Source organism: Scardinius erythrophthalmus (genome assembly GCF_964197995.2).
Source record: "Scardinius erythrophthalmus genome assembly, chromosome: 11".
In the NCBI taxonomy this organism is placed as follows: domain Eukaryota; kingdom Metazoa; phylum Chordata; class Actinopteri; order Cypriniformes; family Leuciscidae; genus Scardinius; species Scardinius erythrophthalmus.
The window spans coordinates 5,198,054-5,214,915 of NC_138231.1; the positions used below are offsets into that span (position 1 = coordinate 5,198,054).

Genomic DNA, 16,862 nt, shown 5'->3' on the forward strand with positions numbered 1-16,862 from the left:
ACCCATTTGTATTTTGAAGTGATGAATCTCCAGCGCACGGTCAGTCCGGTGTTCCGGTACGCGCGGATGCGGGTGCGTGAGGAGGAGGAGAAGGAGGGCGGGTGTCGCGCGCCTCGCTCGGTGAGTCCGGTTTAGATCACATCACTTCAGACTCAGAGTTTCTCTCACGCGTTTCTCTTCATCATGGCCCCATGCGCTCCTGACACCGGTTCCGTTCCGTCCCCGTGATGCGAGTGATGATGATGATGGTGACGGATGAAAGATGGAGAAACTATCCGCGAGCATTACCGGACTCTCGTGGAGCTCCGTGTCGCTGCCGTTGGACGTGATCGTGAGCAAATTCCGCTTACCGACACTCGTGCGACTGAGCCACGGTAAGAAAGCAGTTATAAACGGACTAGATCGAGCGCGAGAGTTTGTTTGACGCTTTTGCGCCGCGTCGCGTCAAAGATTCTTCAGCTTGTTGCCGAATCAAAGTTAGTGGAATAAGAAACATGACATTTCGCTTGCATATTACTGATTTTTTGGCTCTGATTATGCAAAGTAATTCTGGAAACACTCGGGATAGTTTAACAAACCCTGACAAAATAAAAAATGTCATCGCATGAAACTAATGAAACGTTGTGTAAATGTTTGTAACACAGAATCCTCAGTGGAGTGTGTAGTTGACTTGTCTTTTGGCTAAAGGTGACAGAGTGTGTGTTGTGTGTTAAAGAGCTGCAGCTCTTTTCATATGTTAATGTTGTAATGCGCTGTAGTGTGTGTTGAATACTAAACAACCTCCTGCAGGAGAAACTCCAACATTTACTCAGCAGTCACAACCGAGGAACACAGAATTAATCTCCCATCAATGTCGACTGTGTGTGTGTGTGTGTGTGTGTGTGTGTGAGAGAGAGAGAGAACGTTTAACTCTCTATGGTGGGAAAAAAGGTTCTGAATTGAAACTAAAATGATCAATTATCAATTACTGCATATGTGGCTGATATAAGTCATGATATGATATGTGACAGCATGTTCTTTATACACATTTTACACGAGTTTCACAGACTTTTTCCGGGAGTTTTTGTGTTTACATTATAGTCAGACTCCATATTCTCTGGTGAGAGTATTTAAAGAAATATTTCGCACCCAGAAATGAATTTTCTGACATTTATTTAGGGATGAAATCAGGTTGATTGGGACACTTTTTCCAAGTCATATCAATGGAATTGAGGGAATTCACCCCTACCTGAAAGTATTTCTATTTTGGGTGGGTGAATTAACCCTTTAAACATAAAACAGCTCTTCTGTAAAGATGATTGAATCAGAGGAAAATGAATCAGACGAGGAAAACAGGAATATCCAATAGATCTGGGCATCCTTAGAAATAAAACATGCTGAAAATGGTTCTTTTTAACACAAGCAAACAGTCAAGAACTTAATTTTCCATTTCGCCAACTAGCTGAAAACTTCAGACAATTCAGTGGCAAGACTTTTAAATTAAATTTGGCATCTATCTAGCCTGAGCAAGGGCCATTGCCACGACCATAATGGATTATTACTTTTTGTTTATTTTATGCGCATGTATTGCATACTTGTAATGCCTGATTGTTCACCCCAAGAATGATAACTATAACTATATGAGTGTCCACACCAACAAACGATAATATTCTGGTTTATTTCAAGTGTGTGATGCAGCTTTATCGTCTGTCGCTTTACATTCTCCAGCTCTTTAAAGTCAGATGGATTCTGAATGGCTGACAATGTAGTTCATCAGTTGGAACAAAAAGATTTCAATGATATAGTTACTCTTTGTTGTTATCGTTATAGCTGTGATGTGGACTTCAATAATCTATCAAAGTCCGCATGAAATCCCAATTGAAGTTTTTTGGCTTTTAGTATGAAAGCAATGACAAAATTCACATTTAGAAGATATAAGCATTCAAAACTTACTGTCTCACTTCCGCCAATGATTTTGATGACATCACTCTGCGCTTCAGCTTCTCATCAGATTTTCTGTCCAATCAAATGCTCTCTAGAATCTGAAGCTTCGCCCCCTACGTTATAAATAGACGCTGAACCTGCGGCTGAAATCGGTCACTTGTTGACACATTTACTATTTTCTACATGGTGAAGGGCACATAGTGCACTATATAGGGGATAGGGAACGATTCAGACAGTGTAAATATGCTTTCCATTGGGGCGAATGAAGTCTGGTTTCACGCTAGTGTCACGCTAACCGGTCCAGAGACACGATACACAGAGCGGATCATATGTGCGAGTCGGCGTAGACCACAAAACGTATCGGACCCATTTGAATTCTGCACCGAATGTTTTATTTTAAAGCGATATGGAGGAGATAAGGAGGAAACTGCGGCTTTATGGAGCTCAACAGCTCTGGCCGAGCTTTGATATAAACTAAATGCTATTGGCTATTTTAAAAAGGGGAGGAGCTTCTCGATATTCCCAACTAATGAAATAGTTATGGCTATAGTTACCGACCTTGGTGTGAACGGGCTTTTAAAGTGCAATAAATACACTAATATGTTATATACAGTATAAATATGGCAGAGTGACAACAGATTTGATAATAAATGTTTTCTAATATTGTTCCTGTTGACTGTAATGCTAATTTTAAACCTTCAGATCATCTCCTTGATTAGATTCTGCTGTAATGTGTTTGTGTGTAGGAGGATCTCACTGTATCAGCACAGACAGGAGTAATTATACACAACAGACAATCTGCAGAGAATGTGTGTGTGTGTGTGTGTTGGACTCGTTCCCTGTGTAAAGCATCTGTTTGAGACTCTCTCAATGAGGAATGCGTTTAATACCCGATCAATACAGTTCATCTCTCTCTCTGTCCATTCATCCTTTCTTCAGCAGAGAGATCAGCCTGATGTTTGTGAGGTGATGTTGTTTGTGTCTGATCGCTGACCTCAGTTCTCTCCCATAAACCCCATGTGAGGAAGTTCAAAGAACTCATGTGATGTTTGTGGTCGAACTTGTGTCTGTGTGTGTGAGACTGACTGTCTCTTTGGCTGTGTAGGTGTGTGTGTTTTTAAGCTTCAAATTAAGAGCAGATACATCCGGATTTATAGTTTCGTAGCTTTTGTGTGTTATGTGTTTTGTGATTTACAATTCCTGGTCAACCTTTATGGGTGTGCAAAAGGAATAATGTCAAGTCGAATTTATTTATATAGTGCTTTTCACAATACACATTGTTTTATAGCAGCTTTACAGAAAATCATGATGTTAATGTTTATATTTGATTTAACCCATTCATTTGAATTTTGTTGGTATAAATTATAATGCATTTAAGTTGATTCAACAATGTTAAATCATATTTTGACTTGAATAAAACCAGGTAATTTAGACAATTTTCCAGTAAAATGTATATTTTACGGCGATACAAGCAATCAATCTGTTGATATATGCTGTATATAGTATTTACGTGAGTCTACTGGATAAATTTGGACATACTTGTATATCCAACTTTATAAAAAGACCTGGTTAATAATATAGTTACTGCTACGAAATAGAAAAAACAGGCAGTTGAGGTTTGCTATACAGTATATCACTTTACATTAGTGTTCTGTATGTATGTGAATCAAGTTGCATATAATACAACTTTATATACAGTATATCGCTAAGCGAGAATATAGTTTACTGTACATTTTTCAATGGTATAACAATCAAGTTTAGATTTGCTATATGTGAGTGTACTGTATGCATCTGGGTAAGGTTTGATATACTTATAGAAGTTGTTTGATTTGTTATTTAATTTGAGTTAATCTAGAATCAGCTGATGCAGATCATCTCGAAAAAGCCAAGTATCAGCTTGGCCAATATAAATGTCTTTTTTTGCATCAGTGCTGAACCTGTAAATGATGAATAATCATATCAGTTGTGCATTTTTGTGTATGTGCAGGTGAGAATGTGGAGGGTCTGTCGGAGGAGGACGTGATTTTGCTTCACTCCTGCAGACAGTGGACCACCGTCACTGCCCACAGTCTGGAGGAAGGTCATTATGTGATCGGACCTAAAATAGACATCCCACTACAGTATCAAGGTACCATATAACACACACTGGACTGTGCCAACATGTGTACTGACACTCAAGTAATGATTGTAATCAATTAGTGGTTGCTGCATCAGTTAAGCTAGTTCTATGAACATGAATGATATTGGATATTGTGTTTGAGTTTGTTGACTAGAGGTGTGCTATTACTTTTCAAAGTGACTTATTTGCTCCTTGCTGATGATAAAATGGACTAGAGAGATCAGAATATTATAAAATGCACCAAAAATGCACCACTCACATTTTTATCCAAAATCTAGTTCGTAAAAGTAGAGTTTTAAGCAAATAATTATATATCAGCGCACAAAAACTGATTTCATTATTATCCACTGAGAGTGTACAAGCTATTAAAACACTCAGGCCAGAGAGAAAGAGAGAGACAGAGAAAGGGAGATGATTGGTTGTTAACAGTATATTGATTGTTGTATTCAAGCACTTAACTTCACACATGGCCACTTAGACGTTACACACACACACACACACACACACACACACACACACACACACACACACACACACACACACACACACACACACACACACACACAGTCAGTCTCAATTCAATTCACAGTGTTTTATAGCAGTGAGTGTTTTTATACAATGTGGGCAAAGCGTTCAGGTGATACGGGAACAATAAATTAAGACAATCATTAAGATCATAAACTATTATAAAGATGGTGAATGTTTTTCTGGACAATAAAGCCAAAAATGTCTTAATGATATAACCATCCTAAGATTACAACAAAGACAAAGAAGTCTAAATTCTTTAATGAAGTAGTTTGATTCAATATAATTCTTTGATTCTGTATTATTCTGTTAGAAGTAGTAGTGAAGCTATTTTGTTTTAAATTATTTATACAATATATAATAATTATTCAATAATAATTTATATATATATATGCAAACAACAATATATATATATACTGTATATATATATTTTTTTCTATTTAGTAGAGATGAAGAGTTCAGATGCTAAAGTCTCTAAAAAACATCTGAAATTTTCTTCTAGAATGATCATTTTTATCAAGCTTGTATATTTAAGTTAAATAATTTCACTTAAATGACAATTAATAGATAATCTTCATTGCCATTTAAGTGAAATTACTAAACTTAAATATACGAGCTTGATAAAAATGATCATTCTACAAGAAAATTTCAAATGGCACTTAGAGGCTTTTGCATCTGAACTCTTCACATATATATATATATATATAACATCCATCCATCCAAAAAATTGATTTCATTAGAATACACAACAGCTTTATCAATGGCCGTCAGTGGAGAAAGATGCTTTTTGCCCACAGAATGGTGTAGTTACGGCAGCCACCAGCAGGGGCAGATTTTAAAACCCTGACCCTTTGGTTAGCGCTCTCATTCATAAAGTCAAACTCATCATTACCTCATCCTGACGTCATTCCCATGAGAGCCCGGAGGAGCCCGTTTTTCTGAGCTTCCGGAATCGCAGACATTACTGCGCTGGACTTCCTCTCCTGGGACGCCCGTTACCTAATATACCCGCCACCCATACCATTAGGTCAGGTGACCAATGAGATCATCTGTTGGGGTTTCCGGAGGCAGTAAGATGCTGAGAGGGATGGATGAGGTCATTCGTGTCTCGGTGGCTGGGTCTAACGTCTCTCAGATAGACAGATAGAGTGCTAATAAGGAAGATGGAATTACAGAAGGATGATTTTTACACAGCTGAGAGATGCAGAAGATGAGACCATGTTGATATTTTAGATTTGCATGTGATTTTGATGATGCAGAAGAGAGTTGTTATCGATGAATCTCAAAACGGAAGATCGGCAGAATATAGACACATTATATTTGTGTGTTTTTCTGACCTAGCTACTGTAGGGACTCGGAATAATAATGTCATTCATTTTATTCAGGGAGAAATTGTTTTGTAATGATAACATAAACCTATAACAATAAACATTTTGTTTACACTCTATGAATAAAATAACAAATTTTTTTTTTTTAAAATACTTTGAAAACCAAGGCAGCTGGAAAAGTGGGCAATTACTGATCAGTTTTGCACTTTATATATAAAAAAAAATTGTCAGTTGTGGTAAATGTAAGCTTGAGCATGTTCGCTTGACATGCAAGAACCAATGAGGTTAATTCTCGTGTTACGAATAAAATAATAAATTCAATCTGTTCATCAAATGAAGTGATCGAGTCTCTTCAGAAAATTTGGACTAAACCGCTCAAATCATATGGATTAGTTTTACGATCTCTTAATGAACTTTTTGAAGCGTCAAAGTGGTTTCTGGTTGCAAAGTTTCTATGGAGGGACAGAAAGCTCTCAGATTTCATCAAAAATATTTTCATCAAAAACATCTTCATTTGTGTCCCGAAGATGAATGAAAGTCTTATGGGTTTAAAACGACATGAAGGTGAGAAATGAATGACAGAATTTTCATTTTTGGGTGAACTATCCCTTTAAGATTAGACTAATATATAGTAGATATTAATAAAGAAGAAAATTTGAGAGGTGCTTGACCAATCAGAACTCACAACCATGATGCTAGAGTGATGTGTGTGGTTGCTAGGTTTATGTGCGTTATGTAGTTGCTAAGGTGTTACTAGGTGGAACACGCTCCCAAGTCTATGTGATATTCAGGTCCACATACATCCTATAGATTTGTAAATCCAGTATTTTGTTTAATCATTAATTGTATTTTTTAACGCAACATATTTTTTAAAATATTTTTTTCATTGTCTGTCAGTTGAAAATAGGTAAATCACTTCATAACAGCACATCTCTCCTCAACAAGACACATGATTTGAGGAATCATTCATGTCAGTAACACAAACGGTGCAGTTTAATACACAAGAAGTCTCTGTTTAGATTGCTATGTAAAAGTGAATGCAATATAATGGTGTTTGAGTGCTAGTGAAATGTGATTGGTGTATTTAAATTTATGCTTGCTGTGATTGGTTGAAGGTGCTCCAACCGATGTTTGCAACAGTAATCATTTTAGTGGCTTTAGTGGAAGAGATTTATTTTGTACAAATGCATCCAGAACAGAAAAGAAATAGTGAAACTTCAGAAGAGAAAGAAACCCTTTCAGCTCCGAGTGTCGTATAGAACTGCAGAAAGAAAAGCTGTTGCCAGGAGACAAAAAGACAAAGAGAGAGATGCCCTCTTATGCTTTATTGGTGTGTGTGAGAAAATGACCTATAAGATCACATACACACTTAAATGCAGACATACCATAGACTTCTGTTGTTAATTATATGAAGCAAATTGTTATCTTGAGAGACTAAACTCTATACCCCAATATAAACTCTATATTTTTTTAAATAAAAAACTGTATTTTATCTTCTAGGATGTCATCAGAGGGCGGTTTAGTTTGATTTAGCTCATTTCAGGGGAACATTTTGTAAAACTATTTCTTCATTTCTGTCTTTGACTCTTTTTTTTACTCTGTCCTCAGGAAAGTTTAAGTTATTGGATCAGGATCGGGATGTCCGTGAGCCGGTTCAGTATTTTGGAAGCGTGGAGGAAATCGCAGGAATCTTTCCTGATCGCGTGTTCGTCATGGAGCCCATCACGTTCAGCGTTAAGGTAATGACTGCATCTCAGCAATACCTAACATTAATCTGTCAGTAGTGTTGTTATTGTTATCTAAAACTATTCAAAAATAACTAAAACTAAATCTGAAATTAAAGTTAATAAACATTAAAAACATAAAAAACTATTACTAATTACAAACATACTAGTTATGTAATACATTGTCCAACAAATAGTGATTTAACATGGCAAAACACTGTTTTTATAATAAAAATTATAAACTATAATCACTGACTTCCGGTAAGAGTGACCTCTGACCTGACGCATGACGTAGGATGTAGGAGTAGCGTAATCTTAGGTGAGAGTAGTAGACGCCTCTCGTCGTTCAAACAGACAGGGCTGGCAAACAAACTCAAGCTCCTCCCACATTTCTCTTTAAAATTTCTCATTTTTGACTTCTAATTCGGTGTTTTGTTTTGCTCTATCCTCTGTGCTTCCGCATTCATCAATACGGGTCAGAGGTCAATCTTCCGCCGGAACTCGAATTTTAGGCTTGACTAGTTTAACTGCTGTAAATTATGAGTAGCTTGTATCTTAAAGGGATATTTCACCACTGGAAAGATGAATGTGTATTTAAATTGGGTCATTTATGTAGTAGAAATTATTTTAGAAGTTGGTGCCTTCTAGACTGAGAAAAGCCAGAAAATGTATTTTTGGCTCATGTGGATGAAAGACAACAACTCCCAGAATGCACTTGCTTCGCTGCCCTACGAGGACACTCCCAAGCCACGCCTACCGGTTACAGAGGGCAGTATCGGGAGAAATGATACAACTAGGCTACTAGTCGACTCGAAACTGAAAAGACACTGTTTTATGGTGAGATCCCCCTATGGGCGGGTTGAAGACATGCGGGACGAGCTCCTCCTACTGGCTGGAGTCTCTCGCCTCTGGACAAAGAAGCCTCTGATGAAGCTAAATGACGATTTTTGCGTCATCAGAGGTTTTTTTCCAGACACACAATACAGAAATCTCTCGTCTCAGGGGGACATGAGGGAGGAAGCACAGTCGTTTCTATTGATACAAAGCTTAATGCTTATCGGTGAAGTATCCCTTGAACAAATTAGGTTCATACTTTACAACATCAGTCATTGTTTTTTGTGTTAAATGCTAATACGTTTGTCTCTTTTTTTTTCTCTCTGTAGGTGGTTTCTGGGGAGTTTACGGAGGATAGCGAGTTATATAATTTCTCTCTTCAGACGGGTGATGAATTGACTCTCATGGGCCAAGCAGAACTGCTCTGCGTCCAATCGACTCGCGAGAAATCCCGCCTGACGACGCTGCTACGGCGACTGGGCAAAGCAAGCGGAGCTTTGGGACGTCCCGCCCGCACGAAGATGCCTTGTTTGATATGCATGAACCATCGGACCAACGAGAGCGTCAGTTTGCCGTTCCAGTGTCGCGGGCGGTTCTGCACACGCTCGCCGCAGGAGCTGCAGATGCAGGGAGGCGAACACACCGTGCGCAGCATCATCGAGCGCGTGCGTTTGCCTGTGAACGTATCCGTGCCCTCGCGACCTCCTCGCAACCTGTACGACCTTCATGCGATCCGCGAGGGTCATCGATATAAACTCCTCAGCATCATCAGCAAAACTGTCGTTCTTTGCTGCATACTTCGCAAAGAGGAAGTGACACCGTCTCACTTCCTTTTATTAACGGACATGCCGTGCTTCACTCTGCCGGAGGGGCTTTTGCGCGGAGACGCTTCCTACCAGCAGGTGGTGCTGCAGTGTGCGCTGCGATGCCAAGAGAGCTTCGACCCAGACGATTACTCGCGCGCCGTGCGCGAAGTCAAGACGGATTTCTCCGAGGAGTGTCTCAGTCCGCGGCGGATTCGGGTGTGCGTTCAAGGCTACGGGCGAGACGAGTTGGGGACGTCCCTGCAGAGACTGTCTCTGTGTGTGTACGGAGGTGGAGCGGTCACACACACACACACAATCTCACACGGCTGCAGAGACTCGCTGGTCGACTCGCACACGCTGCCCTCTAGCGACGGCGACGGAGAGGAACGAGAATACGTCACGCCCGATTGGTCGACTGAGACGCAGGAGATTCCATACGAGGAGCTCTGGACCAATCAGAGTTCTGGAAGCTTTGGCTTGGCGTCTGAGAGCGCGGTGAAGGCGGAGCATAACCTCATATCCTTTCACTCCACTACCACGTCATTGGAGGGAACGGTGGGCTCCACCCACGTCGCCATGGTGCAGATGGAAGCAGGAAGAGTATCGACTCCACCCCCAGTCCCACCCAAATCAGAAGCTGTAAGCAGTTGTTTTCCATAGATTTTCTAATAAAATTCTGAGTTTTTGCCTCGTTGTTTTTTTCGTAAAAAAATATCTGGGCCATATTTTAGCCATAAAGTGAAAGGAAAAATATGAACTTATATTTTGCTTGAAGAAAGTGAAGCCTATTTTTAGGACCATTACTTTTGCATTATATTAAATTATTTTCATGACTATTAACCATGTTTTCCACCCAAATTCAATTTTTTTTGTAATTGTCATTATTTTCTGTGGTGATTCTCATTAGATTTCCATTACAAAAAAGTAGCTGTGTTGGGTATCTTGAAGATACTCAAACTAACAGATCAATGTTTTGATAGTGTCGCAGTGTTTACACTTTTGGGGGGGAAGTCAACCTTTAATATATACACTCACACACACACACACACATATTGATGAGCCAAGACATTATGACCAGCCACTGGTGAAGTGAATATCATTGATCATCTCCTAACAAGGCCATTGAGCGACTTTGACAAGGGCCAAATTGTTATGACTGGGTCAGAGTATCTCTGAAACGCCAAGGCATGTGTGTCGCTCTCGGTCAGCTGTGCTGAGAATTGACCAACAGTGTCCGAGGAGGAACAAACCACAAACCGGCGACAGGGTCTCATCGATGCACAAGGACAATGAAGGCTATCCCGTCTGATCTGAGACTACAGACTACAAAATTTTAATGATTGTTATGGAAGGAATTTTACAACACACAGTGCGTATGGAGCAGCTGTAGACCAATCAGAGATCTATGATGACCCCTGTCCACTGTTGAAAGCGGTTACAATGGGCACGTGAGCCTAAAAACTGGACCTTGGAGCAGCAGTGGAAGACGGTCGTCTGGGGAAGTGATGCACCAGGATGGCCTGTGGGACGATGACAAGCCATGTGATCCCCCCCCCCCCAAACCAGTTCAGCGGAAATCCCACCCTGCAGCTAATTTCATTGGTTAAGGTTACAGTGACGGGTAGGTTTAGGGATCAGTGTTTGGTGTTGGTAATCAGTACAGTGGTTGACATGACCAATGAAATCTTTAGAATCGGCTGCAGGGCGGGATTTCCACTGAACTGGTTTGGGGGGAAAAATCACGCCGACAAGCCGGTGGAGGGAGTGTGTGACGCTCTGGTCAATGTTCTGCTGGGAAACCCTGAGTCCGGTCATTCATGTGGACGTTTATTTGACTAGTCACCTTCCTAAATATTGTGGCAGACCAGATACACCCCTTCATGACAATGGTGTTCCCTGGTGGAAGCACTGCCACACATTGTTCAGTAATGGTTGGAGGAACATAATGAAGAGTTAAAGGTGTTCCTCCGGCCTCCAAATTCCCCAGATCTGTGGGACGTGCCGGACCAACAAGTCCAGTCCACCTCAAACTACAGGACTTGAAGGATCTGCTGCTAAAGTCTCGGTGCCAGAGACCACAGCACACCTTCAGCCTCTTGTAGAGTTCATGCCTGGGCAGGACGGAGCAGTTTTAGCAGCACATGGAGGACCAACAGCGTATTAGGCCGGTGGTCATAATGTTTTGGCTCATCGGTGTATATGGCAGTACAATAATGTTAATTAGATTTTGTTTGCATTATAATGATAATTTTTGGGGAAATGTATGTATTTGTTATGGAAAATAATGCCACTTCAATAAAATCTTAATGGTTCTAAAAACCTTTCCGTAAGTACAATGTAAACATTTTTAGTATATTTTTTAAAGTATAATGATATTTAATAATATTGTATAAAAAAAAAAAACACATAAAAGTCCTTATTTGTTTCTATAGATTTTAAGGTATATTTGAAATATTCTGGACATGTTCTTGACCAGATTTGGTCTTGACCAGACATTTTCCTGGTGTTATTGTGCTTCTGACCCTGAGCTCAGCTCTACTGTAGTTCACTAACCCTCTTTATTCCCATGAGAGTACTTGTCTTCCTCTGTTCTTTTTGCCACAGGCCCACATGCAGACACACACAAACACACAATCATATGGGCATTATATACAGTATCACACAGCACTGCTGCCCCAGACTAAATTATTGATACTATTGCTTTTAAAGACTGAATAATGAGCATGCGTTTACCGGAACAAAAGCACACACACACACAGAAACATAATCACACATCATCTCAGTCAATGTCATTTATATAATGTTAATATGAGGAGCTGCTTGAATATTTTGAACACTTCATGAAAATACTAATAATGCAGGTGGTAAAGTAGTTTTTAATGTAGCAACTTTTTCTGATAAAATTACTGACACTTTACTCAGAGAAAAAAACATCTCGTAGAGCCGGAATTAAAGTCTTTTTGACTCTGTTGACTGAAATTACAGCCTTTTCCTTTTCCTCTCTCTCTTTCTCCCACACACCGAGGGTTCAGTCCTGGCCTGTAATTTAGCTTCTCAAACACACACACACACACACACACACACACTGTCCCTGGTGTATTTGTGGAGGAAATGAACTGTATCCCAGAATCCTAGAGTTGTTTCTCCCAGAAGAGGAAATTTAGACAGCGATAAATATTAAAATGTTTATCATCATCATGATGATCATTAAGGCAATATTTCCATATTGACTGTAATTAAAAAAAATAAACACATGCAGAAATCATATTGTACTGTACATTGTTTAGAGTTAATAAATAAGAAGCACATAATAAAGTTTTGTGGATACCAGATTTAAATAGATTCAGAAATACCAATTTGATTATTAAAATATAGTTAAATTGATATTAAAATCATTAGCAGTTTCCATTATAAGAATACGTTTAGTCTGTTCAGCGATTTACACATCTTCCACAATTATGTATTTGAATTATCTTAATATCTTGCAATTATATCATGTAAATCATTTGATTGACAGCCTGAGATGAATTGACACTTGATATCACATCTGTTTTAGTGATAGTTTGAATTTACAATATTATATTATTTTAATATAAGAATTTTGGCTCTGTTTAAATTTTTTATAATGACACTCAGTGTTTGTAAACTAACAGTGTTCTGTATTTAGTTTTCAATTCTCATTGTTTAGTATTTATTATTCAGTATTCATTGTTTCATTTATTCCATATTCTGCGTTTAATATTCATTTGTTCAGTTTTCGGTATTTCGGTAGGTGTTTTACTTTCTTCTGGACAGAAAGTGACATTTTCTTGAGTTGTGAGGAAAACAAGAGCAAGTCTGTGTAATACAGGAGATGTCACTCACAATCTAGTGTGACATAGTTATAGTTCTTTTGCATTTCTTCTCTCTGTAGGTGAAAGAGGAGTGTCGTTTCTTAAATGCTCCTCCCGTTCCGCCCCGCTGTGCTAAAGGCCCCGTCCCGAGCCCTCCAGTCCCCACACGCTTCCCTAAAGCTCCAGCCACACAGACGCTCAACCCAAACCACTCATTTTATTCCTCTGGACTGCAGGAGAGGTACAAATCACATACAGAGAAAGCTTTACTTTTTCAAAGACTTAAAGGGTTAGTTCACCCAAAAATGTAAATTCTGTCATTAATTACTCACCCTCATGTCGTCCCAAACCCGTAAGACTTTCATTCATCTTCGAAACACTAATGAAGATCTTTTTGATGAAATCTGAGAGCTTTCTGTCCCTCCATTGACAGCTACACAACTACCACTGTGACGCTTCAAAAAGTTCATAAAGAGATCATAAAACTAATCCATATGAATTGAGCGGATTAGTCCAAATTTTCTGAAGAGACTCGATCGCTTTATACGTTCAATTCTGCATAAGTTTTACAAACTCTTTGAAGCGTCAATGTACTGTAGGGACAGAAAGCTCTCAGATTTCATCAAAAAGATCTTCATTTGTGTAATGAAGATGAACGAAAGTTTTATGGGTTTGGAACAACATGAGGGCGAGTAATTCATGACAGAATTTTCATTTTTGGGTGAACTATCCCTTTAAGATATACCAAGACAGTGCAGTCATATTGTTATGAATGATAGACAGTGCTATTGGCTAGTCCACCCTGAAATATACAACTTTTTTTTTAATTAAATTTAAGCATAAGAAATAACATTTATGGGACAGTTCATGTCAGATTTTTTTGCTGATTTGAAATATGTTATTGAAATGTGAGTGTGGCAAGCAGTTTTTGAGATTTCAGGAATGCCTCATTCAAGTACTGTAGATATGACTTGGTCTTGGATGCCCAAAATAGCTGGCACAAAGGCATTGCAAATATGGCCATTGATTTTCTTGAAAGGAATTATTGCAAATGGAAGTATTGTGGTGTGGTGTGCTCTTGGAGGGGTTTAAATAGAGGCGTTATAAGTACTGGAAAGGAGTAGGAATGGGAATCAAGAGGAAGTTAATTCCATTAATAATTCTTTTAGTACTTTTGAGGAAATATATCCCTTCGGAAGCACTGATAATTGATCCAATATCAAATGCTATTAAAACAAAACCATAAGGAATAAAAATGTTTTTTTGTTTTTTTTATAACTTTATTTATTATGAGAAGTTGCAAAAAAGGCCCGCACACTATATGGTGGTAAAAAGACAAAAAAAAAAAAATCAAATGCGAGATAAAAACTACAGCTTTAATGAGGAACAGCAAATGTTTTGGTCAAAACATGATCTTGCATTTGCTTTCTTGTTGTCTTTTTTTCACTATTTTAAGCCCTATTTAGACAGGACTAGTTTTCCAGGGGGACGTTAGAGAAATTTGTTTCACAGATGTACTTTACGATTTAATCCCGCCCGAATCTGCCAAGTCTGTGTTTTTCTCACACAACCTCTGTAAAAAATCCTAGGCAAATTACCTATTGTTTGTTCAGCAAACTCATCTGTCCCTAGAGAGATCTAATCCTGTCCGAATGCGAACTTTGTATTATCCTAACACTTCTCCTCGTGTGTTTTCTGGCCTCATGAGCTACCGTTTGCACACCAATCTTCGGCATGCTTTCATTTAGTTTCGATATGGATGGTATCCGACAAAAAAATAACATTTTAAAATTAATTAATAGAGCAAAATCACAGAAACCGCGACATCTGCCCATTTTAAAATCAGTGCAAGTTTATAATAAACAGCCACTGCTATAAACTTTACTTAAATAGGGTTATTCTAATAAATTAAAATTATATCAACAAATGATAAATTAAAAGACATATACTGTAAAAGCACAGCATGACCTTCTGTTACGCCCACATCTTGAAAACACACACTCCCACGTCTGTAATAAACACAGAGATGTGAGTCCCGTCTGAATCAGTACATTAAATCAGAAACTTTGAGTGATAAGTATTATAACTCAAACGTCCTGTCCGAATAGGGCTTAAAGGGATAGTTCGGCCAAAAATGATATTAAACCCATTATTTACTCACCCTCAAGCCGTTTGAGATGCATTTGTCAATCATTTTTCAGACGAACACATTTTCAGTTATTTTAGAAAATGTCTTAGATCTTTCAGTGGTTATAATGTCAAGTTATGGGGTCCGTGCGGTTTTGTCGTAAAAGTATATTTTTACGACAAACCCGCACGGATTACCCTCAGAAGGCCTTCGTTTATCCCCCTGGAGCCGGATGGATTACTTTTGTGAAGGATGCATGCACATTTTTTGGGACTTGAAGGAGTGGACCCCATAACTTGACATTATAACCACTGAAAGATCTAAGACATTTTCTAAAATAACTGAAAATGTGTTCGTCTGAAAAATGATTGACACATGCATCTCGAACGGCTTGAGGGTGAGTAAATCATGGGTTTAATATCATTTTTGGCCAAACTATCCCTTTAAGTGTTTAATTGAGTATTTTACAATCTCTCACCTCTTTGGATTAGACTTTTGTACTTTTTTAGGAACGGTGAGTTTTTGGTGATTTCTTTATTTATTACAACACAACTCTCTCTCTCTCTCTCTCTCTCTCTCTCTCTCTCTCTCTCTCTCTCTCTCCATCAGTTCTGCTCCTCGTAGCGGCAGCAGCTCTCCATCGCCGGACTCTTACTCTCTGTACTGTTACCCATGCACCTGGGCCGACTGTGTGACCTCTGACCCCTGCGTAAGCCCTGATCCCGCCCAGCCCGCACAGGCCTGTTGGTCCCACCCTCGAGGAGGCGGAGCCTACACCTCCAATGTCCTCAATACACCTCTACTCAGCACTGACTCCGCCCAAAAGAACTACTCCACCTGTCCCAGACCGCGGCCGGTGGCGCAGAACCGCTTCGCACCATTCGGTGCCCTAAACCCCTTTGCCAACCCGGGACACACCCACGCCTCCTCCGACTGGCTCACCACTGGTAGGAACTCTCCCACTCTGATACCCGACCTCATTAGCTCCACCCCCAAGGAGCCTCAAACCAATCAGGGGGCTTCAGAATGCAGTCCCGAGGCTCCGCCCAGACCAGTCAAGAATTCAGAAGAGGACACGGTCACCGTGGACCCCGCCTCCGGATCCGTTGCCATGACGAGGGGGGCAGAGGGCGGGGCTGGGTCGTCATGGCGACCCCCCTCGGAGCTCTGCTGGCTCTCGGTGGAGGAGGTTTCGTCCAGTCTGAGGTTTATCGGCCTTTCGGACGACGTGATTGGCCTGTTCAGCCGAGAGAGGATCGACGGCTCTATTTTCACTCAGCTGACAGAGGAAATCCTGTTGGAGGACTTTAACCTCACCAAACTACAGGTCAAAAAAATCATGCAGTTCATCAAGGGATGGAGACCCAAGATATGAGGGCAGCATCCTCGTGAACTTATAGATGTTTCTATTTGAGAGACACAAAATTACTCCAGCCACAATGAGTGCTTCTACTCGGACAGTTTCAGATGTTTTATAAGTGTGTGTGTGTGTGTGTGCGTGTGTCTGAAATACACCTCTCTAATCGAAGGACTGACAGATTGTGACTAATATATTATGGAGCACTATTCGATGTTTTTATTTTTGGGGTGGGGAGATTTTGTGTACCTTCAGTGGACAGTCAGAGCTCATCTTGTGGCCGTT

At 39.7% G+C, this 16,862-nt stretch overlaps 1 protein-coding gene across 1 annotated transcript; it reads left to right on the forward strand.

The window, feature by feature from the left end:
• Window positions 1-262: 262 nt before the first annotated feature.
• On the forward strand, window positions 263-16,595 carry gareml (GRB2 associated, regulator of MAPK1-like; the record flags this gene model as incomplete). The annotated part of the gene is made up of 6 exons (XM_081377903.1): window positions 263-374; window positions 3,911-4,051; window positions 7,504-7,634; window positions 8,783-9,898; window positions 13,173-13,333; window positions 15,830-16,595. The coding sequence occupies 6 exons, from the start codon at window positions 263-265 to the stop codon at window positions 16,593-16,595; spliced, it is 2,427 nt and encodes an 808-aa protein (XP_081234029.1).
• Between the last annotated feature and the right edge of the window lie 267 nt (window positions 16,596-16,862).